General features: G+C 53.6%; 1 protein-coding gene across 3 annotated transcripts in view; it reads right to left on the bottom strand.

The window, feature by feature from the left end:
* The window catches only part of DUOX1 (dual oxidase 1), a 30,005-nt gene that overhangs the window by 1,050 nt on the left and 7,236 nt on the right, over nt 1-21,719 (bottom strand). For 2 of the 3 annotated variants that reach the window (XM_037022193.2, XM_073211742.1), the window contains 23 exons: nt 21,109-21,211; nt 20,678-20,850; nt 19,657-19,832; nt 19,326-19,444; nt 18,652-18,789; nt 17,823-17,936; nt 16,883-17,082; nt 16,080-16,265; nt 13,690-13,915; nt 13,352-13,445; nt 12,876-13,051; nt 10,877-10,946; nt 10,325-10,450; nt 9,581-9,759; nt 9,162-9,392; nt 8,494-8,593; nt 8,188-8,237; nt 6,623-6,750; nt 2,953-3,106; nt 2,300-2,532; nt 1,896-2,054; nt 632-787; nt 392-520 (listed from right to left, as the gene is read on the bottom strand). In XM_037022193.2, the coding sequence (XP_036878088.1) occupies nt 392-520; nt 632-787; nt 1,896-2,054; nt 2,300-2,532; nt 2,953-3,106; nt 6,623-6,750; nt 8,188-8,237; nt 8,494-8,593; nt 9,162-9,392; nt 9,581-9,759; nt 10,325-10,450; nt 10,877-10,946; nt 12,876-13,051; nt 13,352-13,445; nt 13,690-13,915; nt 16,080-16,265; nt 16,883-17,082; nt 17,823-17,936; nt 18,652-18,789; nt 19,326-19,444; nt 19,657-19,832; nt 20,678-20,850; nt 21,109-21,211 (3,420 nt within the window). The remainder of the gene's footprint in view (nt 1-391; nt 521-631; nt 788-1,895; nt 2,055-2,299; nt 2,533-2,952; nt 3,107-6,622; nt 6,751-8,187; nt 8,238-8,493; nt 8,594-9,161; nt 9,393-9,580; nt 9,760-10,324; nt 10,451-10,876; nt 10,947-12,875; nt 13,052-13,351; nt 13,446-13,689; nt 13,916-16,079; nt 16,266-16,882; nt 17,083-17,822; nt 17,937-18,651; nt 18,790-19,325; nt 19,445-19,656; nt 19,833-20,677; nt 20,851-21,108; nt 21,212-21,719) is intronic. The other variant, XM_073211741.1, reaches the window with a different exon arrangement.

Below are 21,719 nucleotides of genomic sequence, written 5' to 3'. Positions count from 1 at the left end.
CACACTGAGGGCTGGGACAGTATTTATTTGATTAGTGGCTAGCCCGATGTTCATGGTGAAGATTAGCTCAGTACCCAGGGTCAGAAATGATGAAGAACGAATGATGAGGGTAGTCTTGAGTTTGTGGTGAGCCCTAGCTCAGTCCTCAAGCTCTTCCTTCTGCAGTAAACATCGTGACCTCAGAAGTGGCAAATCCCTATTGCCTGTCTCCTCCCTTGCCCCTCAGGGTGATCCCCACTTCTCCTTTTCCCTTCCATCATCCCACCAATCTCACAAGGGATGGGTTTGCATCAGTAGTCAATGCCTTCCCTCGATGAAGTGAGTTTGGGAGCTTTGCTCAGATCACCGATGATAAAGGTGAAGAGAACTTGGATATGAGGTGGGGGCTGACCTGTGGGTGGACCTCCCGCAGGGAGTTGAAGAAGGGCTCAAAGGGGGGGCGGCCAAAGTGGGTGGTGGAGCGCAGGCCCGTGAACAGACTCCGGTTCAGCACCTTCTGGAAGTGCCGCTCACAGATGTACTGGATGGGGGTGGTGGCAGAGCAGAGGAGGAAGGTCACAGCCAGGCAGAGCCAGCCTCAGCTCAGTCCCAACGGCGGCCCACCCACCGTGCCTGGCCAGCCCTGACGTACCAGCATGGTGGTCCTGAGGTCAAACTTCTCAGCCAGCTGAGTGATGTAGATGTGCACAGTCACGAGGTCCTGGTGGTCATTCTCCTCCACCTCCCGGATGATATCAGCCAGCCACTCGAACTGCCGCTGGGTCCGTGTCACCCAGATGAAGTATATCTGGGGACATATGGCTGGAGCTAGGACCCCTCTCAGCTCAGGCTCCCTATATCCCAGGGATCCCCACAACAATAGCCACCTTGTGCCTCTTCCCAGACAGTCTGGGGAGATGGAGTGTAGGGGCCACAGGGCCAAGCTGTGGGGCAGGAGATGGAGTCACCCCAGAGAACAGAGCAGTGGAAGTGAGCAATAGCCTGGGGCAATGATAATGGACCCTTGTCAAGTGAGTGAAATGTCTGATGGGGTGGGAAGCAGGTTTTCATACTAATCCTGCCCTGCCATCCTTCAAAGAGCCCTCCTCAGGCTGGTAGGTTCCCAATCAACCCTAGCCCAGAGGAAGAGGGTCCCTCTAAGGGACGTGTCACAGAACAGCCTCAGGGAGGGCCCTGCTGGCTGCCTGGAGTAACAGGGATGGGCTCAGAGAGCCCTGCAGGATGGAAGCTGCCCTGGGAGGGACCCATCTCCAGTTTCAGATGGAGAGAAGGGGGTCCCTGTGAGTTAAGAAACAGAGGCAGAGCTGGCATGAACAGAGGAACCAGGGAGCTGTCTGTCACCCTCTGAATGCTGACAGCATACGGGCTGGGCCTCTGCCTGCTGCATTCCTGCGCCCCAACTCACCTACCAGGCCCAGAGAGACAAGCAGGGGCCTGCCACCAGGTATAGGCTGGGGTGAAAGAGACTGGTGTGGAAGGGGCCTGAGGGCCTGGACTGTGTTCCTGGAACCAACCTGGCCCACCAGCCCTGCCTTGCCACCTCCTGCCTCTTCCTCTGGAGAGCAGAGCCAGTTTCACTTGCGCTTCACCCCAAGCGAGCCCTTCCCCCTCCCAACCCAACACTGCTCCAAGTGCTGACCTCCTCTGTAAGAGGGAATGGGTTTCTCTAACCCCACCTGGAGGGACTCCCAGAAGCAAATCCCATGTGGGATGGAGGCATCAGTGAACCAACTCTGTCTTTTAGGGTCCAGGGATATCCTGAACCCCTTGGGGTCAAGCGAACTTGACCTTGCCCAGATCTGGGAGGCCAAGAACAGAGGCAGGAGAGACAGGCACAGATGGACACAGTGATAAGAAGCAGGGGCCAGGGGCTGGCAGCAGGTGGGGGTACTCACCTTCTTACAGAACACTTGGCAGCTAACTGATGACTTGAAGACCAGGTCTTTGAGGATGGAGGCAAAGGGGGTGACCCCAATGCCGCCTCCCACCAGCACTGACACCTCAAACTTATGCCACTCCTGGTGGCCTTCTCCAAATGGTCCATCAAGGTACAGCTGCAGGAAGGGGAGTGGTTTGAGTTAAGCACAGCCACTACCATAGTTCTGAAGACAGAAATGGGAGGCAGGGGAGGCAGATAGGTTCATGGTGTGAGGTTCAGGGAGTAAGAACTGCAGCATTATCTCGAACAACCAGTCTCTGGATGGGGGAAGGGAGGCACACAGTGGGACATCTGGTGCTGCAGGGCCAAGGCCTGAATCAGGGATGTGTGAGGTAGCATGGCTGGTCTGGGTCTGAGCACCTTCGGGTATCTGACACAGCCATCACCCGTCGGGGGTGAGTAGGTCTCTCTGAGGCGAGTGGTCCAGGGCCCTGCTGCCCGGATGTGCAGGCTGAGTGTGTCCTCATGGGGTGCAGAAGTCAGTGTGAAGGGGTGGTACTCAGTGGTCCCCAGAGCCAGGCAGGCGATCCGCACCCACTGTCCTGACTTGTACTCAAAGCCTTGGGGCCGCTGAAACTGCAGGTGGGTCACTCCTGTGGAAGGAAGGTGGGCAGGAGGCTGCTGTCATATCCCCAGCACCAGTGTGGCCTCCAGAGAACACCCCCACCTGCAGTCTCAGCTCTGCTTCTGGGTTATGACAGAGGAGGCTGCCCCTCATCAGAAGGCCTTACTGCTCTAGGGTCACGACCACCCTGAGGAGGGGCCGGGCAGGGCTGAGGTCAGTAGGCAGCAGGGCAGGGGGCAGCCTGGCCTGAGCTCCTCTCTGTGTTGTAGGAGAGGCGTGGGTCCCCTGGCAAAGAGCTGCTTTACCAGCTCCCTTGTCCCTGCCATGCCAAGGCCCCTGCCAACTCCACTGGGCTAGGTCAGGAGGTGATGAGCCCAGTCCCTGCCCCTGCCCCATCAGCTTCTCCAGGACCACCAGGCTGGTCCCTGGCAGCCCCCGGGGTTGGCACCTGACGGCAGCAGCTCTGCCTTCACCACGCTGATCTCCACCTTCTTCCGGCTCAGGCTCACCAGCTTGTCCCCCACATAGATCAGTGCCGGCACCAGGAAGAAGATGTGAAAACGGGGCAGCTGGATCAGGGCGAAGCTGCCGTGGATGATGAGCTGGATGGAACGATGAGTGCAGCTAAGACCCAGGGTCTGAGGCCTGCTGGGGCTTTAGACCCTGCATCCTTTCCCCACTGGCACATCTGACCTCCCCGCCCCATTCCACACTCCCTCCGGGTTCCAAGACCTCAACCCCTTTCTCCAGAGCATCCATGAAGAATAAGACTACTTGTGCCTCCCTGACTACACCCTAGACAGTGCTGTGTTGGCTGGCTCTCACCTGTAGTCACAAAGCAGCCTCCTAACTGGTTTTCTCTGCTTGCCCCACTGGAATCCATCCTCTCCAAGGCAGCCAGTGTGACTTTTTAAAAGTTCACTTTATCATATTCCCAGTTAAAAAGTCATTGCTCCATGACGCCTCTGCCTGCCAGTGTTTCCCCCTCTCTGTTCCTCAAGCATGGCAAGTCCATTCTGTTCAGGACCTTGGCACACGCTATTCCCTCTGCCAGGAATGCCCATCCCGTGGTTCTTCCCATAGTCACTTCCACCTCATTTTTCAGGTCACAGGAGAAATGCCCCCTCCTCAGGCATCCCTCCATCCTCTCTACCACATCTCCCTTCAGAGCACTTGTCATCATCTGCAATAATTCTGTTCATTCACTGACAAATATACTGTTGTTTCCCCACTGGACTGTGTCCATTTCATTGGCCACTCTACCCTCCGCTTCCAGCGTTTCTGCTTGGCACATGGCAGGCACTCAATAACTGCCGAGTCAATGAAGGGAGTTTCCCCAATTCATCATCCCCCTTTGGATATGAGAACATCCAACCAGTCCCTCTTTTCCATAAAAGAGCTGACAGGTTTGTCCAGCTCTGGTCCTTTCTGCAACGAGCTGGTCTCATGTAGTCAGCACTGCTTGTCCCCATTCTTCCCTGCTCGCTTGCTCCTGAGTCTGGTCGGACTTGGTTGCTGCCTCCACCTCTTCTCAGGACCTGCTCACTAAGGGCTCACAAATGGCCACACCCTGAGGTGTCATCTAAGAGCAGATTCGTGCCCACACTTGGCAGCCTGGTGACCACCCCCTCCTTGCCACTTCTGCAGCGGTGCTCCCCTGGGTCTCCCTCTTTCTCTCTCAGGCCGCTCACTGTCCCTCTCCTGCACTGGCTCTGTTTCTTCTCCCACCCCAATCCTGCATGTTGCCCAAGCCTGATTTCCTCACCATCTGCTCTTCTCCCACGTGGTGTGGCCTCAGCTGAGCTGCAGCCCGCACAGGTCCACCCTGTCCTGCTACCGCCTACCACCCAGTGGCCGTTCACAGCCAGGCCCGAGCCTCTGTGCCCTGCATGTGCTATCATCATTCCCACCTCTGAACCTGCACGAATGCCCTTCCTTCTACTGGAGATGCTCCTCAGCTTCCACTCTGCCCTGTCAAACCTCAGCTTACCTCTCCTTAAGGCCTGGCCCAGGTCCCATCTTCTTAGCAAAGTCTTCCCTAACCAGTTTGGATCAAATGAAACTCCCTTCAAAGAGCTCCTGTCACTTACTGTTTGGAATACTTAGCTCAGCAATTAATCTTATACTGTCTACTCATTTTGATAATTTCATGTTTATGGCATTATTCTCTGCAGCAAATTCTAAGTTCCTGAGAGCAGAGCTGAGTCTCCCCATCCTCTGTGGGGCCTAACACAGAACTAGGACACACTAGACCCCCAATAGATAACTGTTATACTGAGCTCTGCTTCCTCACTCAGCTCTCCCTTCCCCCAGCTGAGTGTTTCTGAATTCTTGAACTTTCCCCACAGGACCAACTTAAACTCTCTGGGCTCTTCTCTGAATTGGCACTGGTTTGTGCGGAGCCCACATCCACCCTCAAGGCTTTCCAAGCCTCCAAGCAGGCTGAGAACAATGTCAGGGTGATTCATTCTCCTCTGTTTATACACCGTGTTCAGTGTTGGCTGTACTCTTAAACCACAAAGCTGCTGCAGATTCATGGTTGACTTGAGGAGCTCAGGGAGGATCCCGCCAGCTCAGCTTCTGCTGTGCTAGTCCCGCCCTCTTCAGCCTGAGACAGGAGCCTGAACACCTTTTCCAGGGTCTGCTCCACACTGGGGTACTTCACTTGTAACTTCTCTGCCAGAAGTCAAGTGCCACACCTGGGCTGAATGGGAAGGACATGGGTATTTTGGCCCTGATTTCCCTCTAAGAGAGACACTCCCAGACTGCCTGGGTTAGAACCGCCCAGCAGGGGGATCTGCATCTTTCTGAGCTGCTGACTTCCCTGTTGACAGTAAGGGTGGCTCTGAACCACAGTGATTCCCAAAACCCAGGGACAAATCAGAAAGGGGTCTTGGTCTCAGGGAGCCAATCTGGCCACTCTCCTTGGTCTCCTGCTTAGATAAAAGAAGCTGCTTTATCACCAGGAACAAGAACATTGTCTCCACACCTAACAGAAAGGATAACCTGGGATGCTAGAGCTCCACCCATATTATTGGGAAGGTGCAGAGGGAGAGAGCTTCCAAAGAAAGGAGCGGAAACGGACATCAGCTCTAGGAAACATCTAACGCTGCGTAGTCATCTTGTGAACCATGAAGAGCTGAGCCTCAGGCAAGACAGAAACCTCCTACTTATTAGTGAAAATGGAACTTGGATGGAGGCAGGGCCAACAATAGGCACCAGCCTGACCCAAACAACAGTGGCTTTTCTCTTTGTCTCAAGACAAGCAGGCCTCTGTGTGCCATTCTGACTGAAGGCAGGTGGCAAAGAGGGCAGCCTTATGTGCTCCATGCTCCAAACCATCATAGGCAGGAACTTCAGGGTCTGGGGGACTAGGTTAGCTTTTCAGTAAGGCCCCAGGGGTGCCCTCTGGGGAAACGCCTGTGTCTGTGAGGAAGGCAGGCCAAGCAGAGCCATGACATGGAGCACAGAGCAGAGTCATCTGAAACTGACCAGCTGAAGCACCTGACAGCAAACCCAGGGGAGGATGAAGGGAATGGGACAGGAGAAGGGAGGGAATATGAAGGGAGGCAGGACCCCAAGTTAGGGAAAAGGAAAGAGGACAGGTGGAGTCTTCAAAATCCATGTTATCATCAGTGTAAGTAAAGACATTTGGAGAAGCTCATTAATTTTGTAGGTGGTACTTAGATGGGTAGGGTGGCTGACACCCCATAAAACAGGACCAGAACAAAAGTAGCAGAACCAAAAAAAGATAAGTTTCTCATAAAAAAAGGTGTCCCTTGAGCACAGGCAGTCTACCCAGGAGCCCAACCAGCCACCAAAAGTGGAGAAGGACTGACTCGGGCAGAAATGGTGTGAGAGCATCTGCAAGGAATGTAGATGAGCCTGGTAAGGCTGCCACTGCAAAACCCACAGCAGAGAGTCAGTCTTCCAAGTGCTACATATTAAGGTCAGTCTACTCAAGAACCCTATACTGTAATCTCCCTCTTTTAAGACATATAGAGAAGCGAATAGTTGACATTCTAAGGGTTATGAAGAAATAATGTCTCAGCCCTCACTGCCTGTCTGGGACATCTGCACAAACCCTCCTGGTCTGGCTCACTGCCAAAGGCCCTCACCAGAATGTAGAGCAGGATGTAGAGGTGGTGGGTCAGCCAGAAGCCCCGGAAGCTGCAGCGCCGGAAGTGATGGGAGGCAAAGACGTACATGATGGCCAGGACCAGGAGCAGCATAACTCCTGTGAGGCCTGCAAAATGAACATGACTGTAAGGCAGAGGAGCAGGGCTTTGAGAGGGGGGCTGTTCTGAGGCTGCCAGGGGTCAGGGTCCCCTTTCCACTGCACCGCTCTAGGAGTGGGTGGGGAGAACCTACCATCCTCCTCTATTCCCTGCCACACACCATCCATCACAGTTACTACCTGTCTTTCATAGACTGTGTCATGATTGTTATTTTTCAAGCATCTGTGTCATTATTTGTTTTATGTCTGTCACTTTCCTGGCTCTCAGTCCACAAGAACAGGGTCCAGGCTAGGCTGATTTCGCCACTGAATCAGAGTGCCTAGTGCAGGGCCTGGCATACCATGGGCCTTATGTAAAAGTGTGCCGAGTGAATGAATGCACAGGGCATCTACTCTGGGCCCTCTGGGTTGGATTCTGGACACTGTGGGCTCTGCCTGCACCTTGACCAGGGAGCCAAGACCTGGTCAGTGTCCCTGTGACACTCCACTTGGCTGCCACAGCACACAGCATGAACACTGACATCGTTGGTGAGTGGGACCGCAGTGTCCCTGCTCATCTCCAGAGCCCCTCCTGGAGCCAGCCTGGAGTTGATGGGAAGCCCCTCCTCTCACAAGGGATCCCAGGACTGAGGGATACAGGAGAGCAACACTAGATGGGAGTGCAGGGGCCAGAGATGGCACCTCAAGTGACCAAGGAGGAGAGAGACAGAAATTAGGGAGATTAGAGGCCTGCAGTGGGGAAGAGCAAAGGTTAAGAAGGGATCTAACCAAAGCCTGGAAAGTTCTGAAAGGAGAGGAGAGCATAAACGCAGCCTTAGACACTAATTCTCAGGTGCAGGAATTAGCAAGCACTCTCTGAAGTCCAAAGCCGATCATTTTAGGATTAAAAACTTTCAAAAAACATGCTGTGTTTCACAGAGAGGAGTTAGTGTAGAAAATGCGTTACTCCAAGGAGGGAACAGACTGAAAATATAAATGGGTTCAAGAAGCATTTGAATAGATTCACAGCTAATAGTTCTAAAATGGGTGATTATGGGGAATTAGGAATATGCCTCCTAACAGCCCTTGTCAAAACAGACCACAAGGAGGCACCAGTGGGGGGCTCTGCCTGACTTGACAAAGCACTTGGGTTCCTCCCTCACACAGCTGGGCACAGCATTCCCCAAAGTCACCATCATGGTTGGTGTGTGTGTTAAGGGAAGAAGGGGGTCCACTCCCATTGCACAGAGGAAGGAACTAGTTCAGAGGTGGGGTGGGGGCCCAGCCAAGCTCCTGAAAGAAGGACTGGAATACAGTCTCCTACTGCCCAGGAGAGTCCTCAGGGCCAGAGCGCAGAGGCTGGCTCACCATGTGAGTTACTGCAACCGGGCTGCCCCATGGCAGATAGAACCCAGAGCCTGGAGCTTGGAGCCAGGCCCAGAAATTCAGAACAGGAAGGGCTCTCACCTGGCACTGTCTGAAAGAACCACCAGTAGTACTTCTGGGGGAACTCAGACCTGTGGAGAAGGGAAGGCAAGAAAGGATCCTGAGAGGAAATGTCTGGAACTTCTAGAGAAGGCACCCCAATCCAGCCACCAGTCTCCCTTTCTGCTGACTTGGGGCTGGAGGCTTAGGCTGGTCATTGTCTGTCCTATAACCTGGAAGGTGACTGTCTCCTCTGAGCCAAGAGAATTTGCTTCTTTCCACATGCAAAGAGTCCCTCTCTCCACCCCCACTGCACACACACACACTCTCACTCACTCACTCACTCACCCGTTGTCGTGGAAGAGGCCCGGGAAGAGGCAAGCGAGGACGCTGAGCGGGCTGATGGAGAACAGGTACACATTCACCACGTGGCCCACACTGTGTAAGACTAAGGAAAAGACCAGACAGGGTGGGATGAGTCTGGGGGCAGCCTGATGCAGGTACTTAACGGGTTCAGCCCAAGGTAGAGAGAGGACTTGGTCTGCCAGAGTAGGGGACCTGAAGGATCCTAGGGGTCTGGACTTCTGATCTCTAATCAATCTCCTGTTCCTCCACTGGTTCCATATAAACACCATTCATGAACACAACCACAGTCTGAAATCACACCATTAGAAGTTCATTCCTTTGGTTTCTCTCACAGAATTATGTTTTAAAACATAAAAACTGGGAGAAATCACACATTATGTGTACTCATTCTGGGGTGTTAGCAACTTGTCAGCTGGAGGCTGGTGAGGTGGCCTTGACAGTGTGTGGTAAGAGGCCCTGGTGGGGCAGGGAGAGCTCCTGGGCTTACTTCACACCATTGCCCAGGCCACCTCCACCCTTAATGAGAAGGACATCCAAGACTTATACTCAGGGTAAGTGCAGGCAGAGAGGTGGGGGCTCTCCCTGGAGGGGGAGCCAGCCGGGGATGGGAGGAGGTGCAGCCAATGAATCCTCGGACTCCCAGGACCTGCCTGTGAGGACTATGGCAGTGGAGGCGATAAGGCGATGGAAGTCCACCGCGGCGTCGAAGGGCACGTAGCGGTGGAGGAAGGTCTCTCGCAGGAACGTGATGAGGTTGCGGCACATGGTGAGCAGGATGTAGGAGAACATGAAGGAGATGCTGGCGGCCGTGCCCCGAGACAGGATGATGCCTATGCGGGTCGTGTCGGTGATGCCCTTGTGGTGAGCCGCAAAGGCGTAGTCTGCAGAGGAAAGTCGACCGCAGCTCCTGCGGGCTTCAGGCAGACAGGCCCCAGCACCTCGGGAGGACGCGCCCCCAGGGCTGTCGCTTACTGCACGCCCCGCCCCGGCGCCGCCGTCACTCACCGCGGGCCCACCCCCAGGGCCGTCACTTATTGCAAGCCCTGTCCCCGCCGCAGCCGTCACTCACGGTAGGCCCTCTCCAGGAAAAGGCCCCCCGCGATGGTGTAGAACACGGCCACGCAGCCGATGTGGCGCCGGTGGTTCTCAATGAAGCGCTTGAACTGCTGCACCGTCTGGTGGCGGCGGCTGCGTTGAAACTTCTCTCGGTGAGCCTCCGTGAACAGGAGGGGCTGGTACGAGGTTACCCTGGGAGACAGGATGTCTTGGCTCTCTGCCAAGGATCCAACTCTAATGCAGCCTCTCTTACCAAAGGGCGGAAAGGGGTGTGGAATAACTCAAGCCAAGCAGGGTTCAGACCCCAAAAACTACACCACACTCAAGTGGGTTGTCAGTGTAGGGATGGCCTCATAACTGGTCAGTTGGTCCACCCAGGGGATGCATTCCATCTACCCCAGTTCCCACTCAAACAGCCCTCTTTCGTCCCAACTTTTAGCTCCCAAGCCCCACCAGCTCTTCTCTCATCCTTTACTGTAGGTTCAAAGGACACCTCCTCCAGAAAGCCTTCCCTGACCTTTCAGGCAGAGGTGAGCACTCTCTTGAGCTCTGAAGCTCCTTCCTCTTATCACTATTCAGAGGGACATTGTAGTGATCAGTGTACCAAGCTATCTCATCAGACTGTGATATGGTTGGGAGGCACTACTCACCCTGCTTTATTCCCAGTGCTTAGTACAGTGCCTGGTGCCAAATAATCAATTACTAGGCCCTGAAGGGAGGATGAACTGCCTGAGCTTATAGGGAGGAGCAGACATACTTCTTGCCAAACCTCCGCCGAATCTCCTGGGGAGGGTATGTGTCTGTGGGGCACTGCAGTCTCTGTGGTGTCAGCTCCACCTCGATGTCACTGCGGGGACAGCGAGCACTCATTCTGGGAGAGGGACTAGGACAGGAACATGGGAGACAGGAAATTGGCCACCTGAGCCACTTGGTTCTCTGTGGCCCCAGTCTGCCTCCAGACCCACTCTGTTGAAGGGTCAGAGCTCTCAGCCAGCAGACAGGACAGCAGGGTTCCCCCAGAGACAGAGTGAGAGAGTGAGTTGGATCCTGGGGGTCCTAGCCAAGGCTGTCTCATGCAGCTGTGCCCTTCCAAGGGCATCTGACCCAGCAGGTGAGTACGGAAAGCCAGCAGGCTCTCTGCTTTCCCTGGTATAGGGCTGTGTCTGCCTAGAGTAAGTAGTGCCGCCTTCTAATTTGCATGAAGGCACTACACAGTCTAGTGGGGGCCCTAATCCCAGTCATTCTAGGGAGAGAAAATGCAGCACTCCAACCCCAGCCCTTCCTCCAGTACTCCCAGATGAAGGCTCACCAGATCTTCTCCTGGCTGATATAGGAGGCTCGCCGGCACAGGTCCTTGATGACTTCAGGCACCTCCACCCCTGCAGTGTAGAGCCAGGTTACGGAGTGGCTCAGGGCCCAGAGCCCAGGAGAACCTGGCTCAAATGCACACCACCAACACCACGTCCAGTCACTGCAGAGGGTCCCAGGCCACTACCCTGCTTCTGGGTGCCCAGCTCAGCCCATGCTGCCAAAGGGATCTGGACCAGCCTCAGCCCCAGGTGGGCTGGGAGAAGGCCTGAAACAAAGTTGGCAAAGCAGGCTTCCCCACATGTGTGTCCACCTTCAGTCTCACCCCTGGGACTGGTATCAAGTTTATGGGCTAGAGTTCAGGATTTGCATGCAAACTGCCCACTAAGACCATTCTGCCACAAAAACCCTGCTAAAGACCCTCCAGCTTGAACCCACCCAGAAGTTAAATGTAGAATCCAGGTGGTACATATACAGGAAATCAGCATAAAATTCTTTCCACTTTTCTGTTTGGAAATGTTCATATAAATGTTGGGGGGTCGGAAAGGCCTCCCAGGAGCCACCCACTGTTCCCCATCTGGGCTGAGCACTGAGGCACAGGGCAGGACTGAACTGCAGTTGCAGGTTTTTGCAGGAGGCCGGGGGATTTCCAGGTCACTTCCAAGTACAAGACCAATCCTGAAGATTACCCTTGTCTGGAGCCCAGAGGCCAAAAGTGATTAAATTGAATTTAGTGAAATCAGTGTTTAAAACAAAGTATGGATGTCTATTCTCTCAAATAGTTCAGCAAACAGCAAATGTGGCAAAATGGTAACATGGCAAATCTAGGTGAAGGGTAAAGGGATGTTCCTTGTACTATTGTTGCACATTTTTCTGTGGGTTTAAAATGTCTCAAAGTAAAATTTAGAAGAAACAACAAATCACAACAATTAAAAGCAAAACAAAGTAGTACTCAATGCAAGCTTTATACTTAATCCTCATTTCCCAAGCCTGGTCCTCCCCTCCACCCCAGGGGCTGGATGTCCCCAGGGTCTCTGGCCTAGGTTCATGTCCAGGACCTGCTCCTGCTCTGCCCTCAGGCCCAGGTGCCCCCTGCCCTGGCTGCCTGGGAAAAGTGAAAAGCTGCAGAATCAGGAGTGCTGGGCCTGCACTCTCCTCTCTCCTCTCTGGGGGAGGAGAAGTCCTGACCAGAGGCGTGGCTGTGTCTTGCCTAACTCGCCCCTCTCTCTCATCTGGGCTGCCCAGCTGCCCCATGTTTTCATAATCCTGGGATGGGCTGGGTTTGGTCTCAACATGCCCCAGTGAAAATCCCAAACTGTGAAGGCACTGTAACAGTTGAGAGCAGGCCACAGACAGTCCCCCTGCCTGCTACCTGACCCCTCTTCACCCTGGCTCTAGCCCCCACCTCCCTGAGTCAGACACAGATGGGGTTGGAATTAGGGGAAGGGACAACAGAAGTGTGTCTCCATGCACTCAGCAAATATTTATTAAGCATTCCAGAGGATACAGAGGCAAACAAAACCAGAGCAACCCATCACCAGACACCCCGGCTCAGGTGGGTATGGCTCAGGTAGAGCTGTAACAAGGAGACATGGTTTCCCCCGTCCCAGGCACCAGGCACAGGGGCCTTTGACAGGAAGCTGGGGGGTACAGTGGGGGAGGAGAAGCAGAATTCCAGCAGCTGTCCCCCACCCCATCCTGACCCTGCCCACCCCACAAGGAGAGCTGCATTATGACTTTCAGGGACCCTAGGCACTGTTGCCTTCCTGGGCCCATCCCTCCCTAAAAACAAACTACATTTTACAAATGTGTTGGCATAAAGCAGAATATAATCCAGGCTGGATACCTTATTACATATTTTCTATTACTATATTCATTCTTTCTTCTTATTTTAAAAGAAGTTAAAACATCTCTAGGGGCTCCTAAAAGTATGTGGACCTCTAGGCACTGTGCCTGCTGTGCCTAACAGATTAGTCAGGCCTGCTACTAGGCTGCCCTACCTTTGACACAGAGGTGTGTGAAGCGGAGCTCGCTGTCATGGTCCCGCAACATGAAGTGGAAGTCCTCCCACGTCAGCTCCTCCTTGTCCTGGAAGCCTGACTCCCGGAACATGGACTCGACCACCTCGGCCAGCTGGGCCTTGGATAGGCAGTTGTTGGAGATCTCGATGAAGGACCTGGAGTTGCAGGTAGGGGAGCCATTAGACTCATACAAGGGACCTAAGGCCTAGACACAAAGGCCCGCTCACCAACCCCCCAGGCCTTCAGAGCCCCCATGGAAGGGCCTTGGCTGGCCAATTCCTAAGCCCACTCTGAGTTATAGTAGGAGCTATTTGGCTATATGGGTGAGGAGGTAGAGGCCCCTGGTCATCAACCCCCCTTCTCCTCCCGTGCTCCCACTCCCTCCCTCATGTTCCACCTCTTCCCGCTGGAAGTCTCTGCCCTGGCAAGTCTCCTGACTGTCCCATACCACCCACCTCAGCATCCTGATGAACTCATCCTTGGAAATGAGACCATTCCCATCAAAGTCATACATGCGGAACATAAGGCGAGACTTCTCCTCAGGGGAGCCTGGGGGAAGGAGAGCCCCATGAGAGCCAGCCCACCTGCCTAAACCCCATGCTCACCAGAAGGGGCTTCACACCAGTGTGACCTGTGGCTGGGCCCAGCAAAGGGCCACACTGCTTCCCGATCCCTAGCTGGGTGCTCCCAGGTGGCCCCAGGGCTTCCCCTTCTCCACAGGTCAGCTACACTCCAGTCTCAGTCTCCAGCCTCTTCCATCTTCTATCTGGACAATCATTCCCTCTTCCCCCACCTTTCATGAAGACCACCAGGATGTCCAGGAACTCCCGGAAGGACAGGTAGCCATTGCCGTCTTTGTCAGCCAGAGAGAACATGGACTCCACAAACATGTCCTGGGGCTTGAGGCCTAGAGACTCAGCAAACTCGGCTCTGCTCAGCTCACACATCAGGGCCTCCCGCACCTTCTGTGACGAGTCCAGGGGCAGGGTTCCTGCGTCCGCCTGATCAATGTCCAGCACCTGCTCTTGGGCACCGACAAGGGGAGGAGAGAAGGAGGCAAGGCTTCTTTGACTTGATATCCAGTTGAGGCAGGTAGGAGCCGCCTTTTGAGGTGTCTTCCCAGCATCCCTCCCTTAAGCACTCCCCTTTTAGCACTGTGGGTGGTCCCTGGGGACATTTGTTCTACCAAGCCCTGGCCCCTCTCTATTAGCTATTATTAGATTGGACAAGAGATGCACACTTGACTCAATCAGGGGATTTGGAATTGGAACTGAGAGGTCCCAGGTCTGTCTTGGCCTGAGCACCAAGAAAACTCAGAGATTTTGGACCACCCTGTTCTTCCAAGTGTTCACAGACACAGAGGTAAACAGAGGCACCGAGAAAACAGAGGCAGCCTAAGAAAGGAGTGGCTTCATTTGCTGACAGTTCTCCCTTTCCTGGTCCCTCCTAGGCCAGGTCACAGTCTTCCCTTTGGAATTCCTGAGACACCATGATATCCTGTGAGTCAAATGCCCCTTTGATGATGGTAGGATGAGCGGATTGCTCTTATTCAGCCAAAGGAGTCTTGACTGAGAAAAAGCGTCAGCTGGGTTGAGAAAAAATCAGGTTTGGGAAAGGGGCATTCTCATTATGAGCTATTGTCAGCCCACTCCTGTCCACCCCCCAGCAGAGGACAGACCACGAGGGAAGCAGGCAGGGCTCAGACCACAGCACCTGTCTTTCCTGCCTGTCATCTGGCAGCCCCTAGTTCAAGCCTGGCCCCTAGTTCATGACATAAAACTTGTTTCAAACACGGTGCTTTAGTAGAAAGAGCCTAGGGTTGGAAGCAAGAGACCTGGGTTCACATCCCAACTCTGCTGTGAGTGGCCTCAGGCAAATCTCTTCAGTTATCTGGCATTCATTTCCTTACCTGACCTCCTCTCACAGGGTTATCACAGGTGAGAATCAACAAGAGAGTTTGTATGGAAAACATTCTGAAAGCTGAAAGCAGTGTGCAGATAGGAAGGTTTGGCAGCTACCCCCAGGATAGAGTAGCACCCACCTCACCCCCAGCGTAGGCGTTCCACAGCCCTGCTGGATCCTGAACTGAGTGAAGGTGGCCTGGCCCTGCCTGCGGCCTGGCAATGAGTCACCCTAGCTCATACTCAAGTTCAACTTGTTTGAGGTGAAAATGACATAAGTCATGTGTCTGGCACCTAGTGAGTGACCATTAAATAGTAGCTTTCCTGTTGAATCCTCTCCCCCACCAGCCAACCTTGCTCCTTGTCCTTAAATGGTAATTTTTGCTCATTTGTTGCTCAGTCCTTCCTGCTCTTTTCTTCTGAGCTGAAATTTTTCTACCTTTTCTTGAGGCCTTGCCAATTCTCACCTCCACTATGACTTCATACCAGCCTGAAGCCCCACTGCCTTTTCTGAACTCCAGACCACATACTTTCTGGAAGACTTTGGTAGCTGCTGTTCTTTGCCAGTTATCTTCCTTTCTGTGCATGTCCTATCTTCCCAGTGGGATGGGGATGGGACAGGTGGAGATGGAACTAAGATGGGAGCAGGAACATCTTCCTTACAGAAAGGTCAGATGATGTGGCCAGTGGGATGAGAAAATCCTTCAGTGGGGGCCCATGCTGTATTTATCTTATATTTCCCAAGCTTTTCTCCATTGTTCTGCTCCCAGGCTGCCTTTATTTTCATGCTGGGTATGAACTCAAGTCCTTGCATTTCTCTTCCTATCTTGTTTCCACACATTCTTGCAATAATTCTCAGAAGTCTGCAAGCTGGGCACTAATGCCCATGGAGAATTCTGGCAGCTGTGCTCACCCAAGGAGGGGTGACCAAGGGCTCTCATTGCCCCCACGCTGCCTGATCTCACCGTAGGTTTCTGCAGTCTTTGGGACAGGTTGAGATGCGTGAGGGCAGCCCTGAAGAGGGAGACAGGACACATGCGGATAAGCCCCTTCCTGGGCGTTGCCTCCCTGGAGTCTCCCCGGTGGGAATGGGACTAAGATGGGAGCAGGAGCATCTCCTTACTGAAAGGTCAGGTGATTTGGCCAAAGTCTCAGTAGAGGTGATTATTAGCTGAGAATTCAGGGCGTCTGGCTTTCCCTGGAGCCACCCCAATGGCCTCCGGCAGATAAGAGCACCACCACACGCAGACATGCAAAGACATATCTAGTCCCCTGTACACACCTGGGAGAAAAGGTGCCTGAAGAAGGTCTCCAGGAGGTGGCTCCGCTTCTCCCGAGTCACGGCTGCCCTCATCAGCTCCTGCTCCCGCAGCTCCCACTCCTGGAAGCTCAGCCCACTCTCCTTCAGCGCTGCCCGGAGGTTTTCCACCAGCACCTGCCGCTCTTCCTCCTGGTTAAACAGGAGCACCTACAGAGGTGGCAGGAGGAAGAGCAGCCATTTATCAAGGTCTCCTGAAGCCAAGAGCTTAACATGAATTTTGTCAGAGGCCACTGGAAAGAGTGCCCTTGTCAAAGAGACACTGGGCTAAACTGGCTTGCTTACAGGCGCAGAGGCAACACCCAAAAGCATGTGTGCAAAGCTGTTCTTTCCTCTCTATTCCACACTGGAGAAGGGAGGGGAAGGCAGGGAGGACAGAAGATGGAGGAGACCATGAGCCAGGCAGAGTCAGAGCTGAAGCTTAGCCTCTGAAGATCAGCTCCTTTCTAAACTCTCTGACAATTCACTAGATCCTGAAATCAGCGGACAGGAAAGGAGGCCCAGCTTCTTCAAGGACTCCCAGCTAGAACCTGCCAGGGCATCCTTGGAAAGGGAGAGGGGAATCTATGTCTGCAGGAGGAATAAGGGACTGGCTCATGTCAGCCAGCAAGCCCAGAGTAGGACAGACATATTTCAATTTCTCTATTAGGTGCTGCAGCCTGGCTGGAAGCCAGAAGCCCTGCCTGGCCCAGTGTTTTTACTCCTCCACCTGGCTGCCTCCCTAGCTGTGGCTGTGGGCAAGGAGCCAGGGGCCAGTGGGGCCATACCAAGTCATACTCCTTAGGGATCTTGACCAGCAGGGTGCAGCGTCCACGGTTGCTGGACAGGATGAGGTTGACCTGCTGTGGGGGCCGCAGCTGGACAGTGCGGAGCACCGAGAGCCTGCCGTCCAGCACACGGATCTGTCCAGGCTGCAGGTGCACCAGCACAGGCCGGCAGGGCTCCTTGCGGCCCTGCCATTCCAATGCTATGGAGAGACAGGGCTGGGTCAGCTGGGGCCCTTCCGGGCCACCAAGCCAGAGGCACATCAAGAGGAAGGCCAGCTCAGGCTGGAGTTACATCAAGGCCTCCACAGCTCCTTGCCCCTTCCTGGGTACTGAGGATTATCCCTCCCCAGCAGTCCTGCTCTACATCTAACGCAGAAGAACGACCATGTCCTGAGTGTTTACTGAGTGCCCCACACCGAACCAAGTACTTTGCATGAATTAGTTTGGTTAATCTTCATAAAGCTATGAGGTAAGTGCTTTTATTATTCCTATGTTACAGATAAGAAAAAGTAAGTTTAGAGAGATAAAAAAATCTGCCCAAGGCCCAATAGCCCAAGAGGTGGAACCAAGATTCCAATCTTCAGTCAGTCTGATTCTAGACCTTCATTGATTATGTCTCTAAGGCATGTGCATAAATTCCCCATGCCTGAAATTCCAGCGTGAGATGCCACACAGCACCAGTTCTCTGGGATCTGCAAGTCATAGGAACCCCGTGAAATGTAGGCAGGGTCCTATGACTGCCGCCCATCAGTCTATCACATCCCCTTTACTTGGAAGTTGGGGGATTCCAGGTCCAGCTTCTACCTGATGCCCCTGCAGCTCTTCCTGCCTGTCCTGGTCTGCCTAGAGGCCTAGAAAAGGGAGACCTTTTCCTTAGGCTACTGAGGCTGTAGACTTGAGTCAGTGCTCCCCACCACACTCAGGCCAGCTCCAGGCCTACCTTGCATGCCCCCCACAAGCTTCTCAGACATGATGCTCTGGCGGGCTTGGCCCTGGAGCCTCTTGAAGTTTCTCCTCCGGAGCCGGGCAACAATCCAGGCACTGAACAGACTCACTGAGAGGGCAGAGGCAGTAGGATGCTCAGAGGAAGGTGGGAGTCTGAGGGGATCAGTGACTCCTTTCCTTGGCAAAACCCCCTGCTTTCCCCTCCTCTTAGGTCAGCCCATTCAACTGTCTCAAATTGTGAAGCTCCCTGCGGGGAGCCACTTTACATCCCATGTGGAGCTTTGGGTAGCATCTAAGATGTCTTCATAGCCTCCCCTGCTTCCACCACTTCCCAATCAGAAACTGATGCCAGAATCTGTGCCAGAGATGGACACACTCTGCCAGGCTGCTGGTAAACCCACACACACACACATACACACACACACACACACACACACACACACACACACACACACACACGCAGCCATGCCAAAGACTAAGTCCTAATCCTTTGCCCCAGCAACTACATCCCAGTCTCTGTTCTCAAGCAGCGATTGGCCTCTGGCAGTTTCCCAAGGCCCAGTCTCCTGCAAATAGCTGTGGACTGTGGATTCCCCAGAGCTCTTGACCAACCTCACCCCTGGGAGAAACCTTAGGAGAACAGAGAGGCAATTCTAGAGCTGACTTATCTGCAGCTCAGACACTTCTCATGTCCCCTCCTGCTCTGATGTTTTCTTCATCTGCCCAGAGACCTTTGCGTGGTTGGTGGTCATAGATGGAACCACCTCAACCTCACCCCACAGCTTACACCTGTTACCCAACCCCCCACTGCCCATCACTTTTACCCAGAGGGAAGCAGCAGAGGGTCCCGATGGTGACCCCGAAGCCAAATCTACTGCCTTCAAAATAGTGCCGCAGGACAAGGGGAGCACAGGCTGGCAGGCCCTCGGTGCTGAGCTGTCTTGGCTGCGGGCAGGGGTCTCCTGGGGAGGCAGAGAGAGCTACAGTCCTGGGGGATGGTGGGCTGTAAGCTCTGCACAAGATCACCTGGGAGGGTAGGGTGGCAGAAAAGGAGGGAGGGGGCTCTGGGTAGAGCAGGGAAGGGAGATGCTTACTTCTGACATTGTACCAAGAATGTGGTGTTTGCCCACTCTGGTAACAAGTGGGCCAAAAATGAACCCAATCACTGCTGTGAGATAGGATATCCTCACTTCACTAGGCCCTCCCAATGTCACACCACCCCCAGCCCCATCCCAGCCCCATCTCTCCCAGAGAGACCATCCCCAGGTCTCTCTGAGTCTGTCTTGCCCTCACTTGGACACCACCTGGAACTGTGCAGAAGGGAACCTACACAACTGTGTGTGGCCACCTTGGTACCCAGAACTAAAGTTTCCAGAGCAGAACCACAGCTCACTACTCACTTGAAGTCCATTGTCCAGCTGTCCTGAACCAAGCCCAGGGCTGAGGAAGAAGGAGGCGCCAAGCCCCAGACCCCTCTAAGCACTTCCTGAGCACTTACCCGCATGCCAGAAAAAGACGTTGGGCTGCAGGATGCTGGGGTTCAGTTTGGTGATGGCCACTAGAACATCCCGTAAAGAAATGCTTCTGATCTCTGTGATCTCTTCCTTAGAGAACAGCCTGCAGGTAGGAGAGGTGGGCGCTGTTGCTGTGGGACAGAGGTGTGCCCCCAGCCCCTGCCTGCCATGCCACCAGGCTCAGGGACCCAGATGAAAGAGACCCAGAGGGACTGGGGCCAGCTGGGAATCAAGGGCCCATGTAGCTGTTTACAGGCAACAGGTCTGGGGCCCAGGCCAATGTGGAGTCTGAGGTGGGGGCCCAGCAGGCCTTACCCATTCCCAGTGTTCTCAAACCAGTAGCGGTCACCATCCCGCAGCCGCACAAACTGGTCGAGGACAATGGTGCTGAAGAGCGGCCCAGGGTCCCCGTGGCTCTCCAGGAGGCCCCCGGGAAGCAGCTCCAGCCGGGACAAGTCCTGCTTGTACAGGGAGGCCGTAACCTCCAGCACCTGGGGCCAAGATGGGAGAGAAGTGAGTGTAAGGACCCAGCACTCACTCTCCAGCAAAGAGGTGGTTCCCAGGGATCAGCCTCCAGGATAATAATAATAAATGACAATGACAACTCACTTATACTGCCCCAAGCCCTGCTTTGAATGCTCGACATAAATTAACTCATTTATGGAAAATCTCTCACAGAGTCAGCTGCCTGTTTTATAAAACTGAAATAAAACAGGCAGCCAGATGAGAACACAGCTTGTTCTTGAAAAGGTACAAAACTTGAAGGTCAGAATCAATGCAAAAGTTGAGAGGTAGAATGATAATGATGTGTCAGAAAAGGTTTCTATTCTTTAGAACTAAAAAGAAATTTTAAAAATCAAATCCCTGCATATACATTGTCTTTTAGAGACAGGCTTCAGCAATACATGAGCAGCATTTCCACGTGACCTTTACTTTAGTTCTTTTCTCTACAATGTATATAAGCACTTGACCAGCTTGATTCCAGTGAGACCCACTTGAAGCTAAAGATTTGCTACTTTTGGTGTGCCTGATGATTTCTATCCTTACACTGATTTTATAAGGTTTATGAGTTATATGCACATATCACTTGTTTATTGGCTCTTCGGTTCTCCACTTGCAACAATTTTATAAAACAGTCAGGGCAAAAGCAATAAAATAGGCACACAATTGCAGAAACACTGCTGTGCCAAGATGGCAAGGCAGCCAAAACTGGTCTGTTGGCTGGCAGGCAATGCCATTTGCCCAGGTGATAATTCAGGGTGTGATAGCTGACACCCCAAAGGCTGCCCATCTCTGGCCCTTCCACCCTGACCTTCAGGTCCCAACCCCTCCTCACAGTGTCATTACTCCGAGAGAGTGCAGGGTTGATGTCCTGCCATCTGGTAACAGGAGGCAGGCCCAGTGCTGCTCTGGCTTTGGTGTAAGAGGGCAGGCCCAGATCCCGGCCCCGCTGCAGGCAACTGGCCAGGTGGTCTGTGCGGGAAAACTTCAGTGGTCCAGGCCAGAAATCTGGGGATGAGATACCAGGGAGTCTGGGAAAGTTCAGGGCCACCATAGCTCCTCTAGCCCAAGCCCCAAGCTCCAACCAGCCCAGAGGAACTGCAGCCCTACAGAGGCTGCCAGAGTCAGAAGATCAGAAGCTCTTTCAGCAGTGAGAGTGCAGGCTCACAGCTTTGGGTTCCCCTGCATGTCTGACGCTGGAGCTCCTGCTGAACCTCCTCGTAAGCGTCAGGAGTGCACAGCCTGCGGGGACACTCTCCACCTCACCTTGCATGTCCTCTACCACCACATGGTCCTCTCGCTCAGCAATCTGGGAAGCCATGCCCAGCAGCAGCATATCCACATCTTCAGCTGTTTGTAGGTTCGGGTGCTTTCAAGGGTGTAGGAGAAGAGAGTGGTGTGGCTAATGGGGCCAGAGATTGGGCGGCTTCATGTTCTGGGCCCACCCACATCTGCAGTTTGCTCCCAAACTGGTGGGTCACTCCTCCTGCACAGGTTGGTTCCCCACTCAGGGTGAGTGATGTCCCCATCCAAAGCCCATTCTGCTGGGAAACAGGTCTCCACAAGTACAAGGGATCTAAAATGTTACTTCTTCTATTTTAGGACAGTTGACAGCATTAGATGTAGGTCTTGGTCTTTGGTCTATTACTAACCAGCTGTGTGACCATGGGCAAGTCATAGGACCTCTCTGAACTCAGTGTCCTCCCCTTAATACAAAGGGCATTAGAGGTAAGTAAAATAAGTGAAATTATAAAAAGGGATTAGGAGGACACTGAGTTGTCTTCAGCTCAGCTCAGTGACTCTGATTCTATGCCTTCCTCTTTTCTATTTTCCTTGCACCTCCTTTACCTCTGATGCACACTCTACAAAGAGTATCT

The sequence above is a fragment of the Manis javanica genome, chromosome 8, assembly GCF_040802235.1.
Source record: "Manis javanica isolate MJ-LG chromosome 8, MJ_LKY, whole genome shotgun sequence".
Classification (NCBI taxonomy): Eukaryota; Metazoa; Chordata; class Mammalia; order Pholidota; family Manidae; genus Manis; species Manis javanica.
The sequence above is the reverse complement of the archived record's forward strand: the minus strand, read 5'-3'. Positions and strand labels throughout refer to the sequence as shown.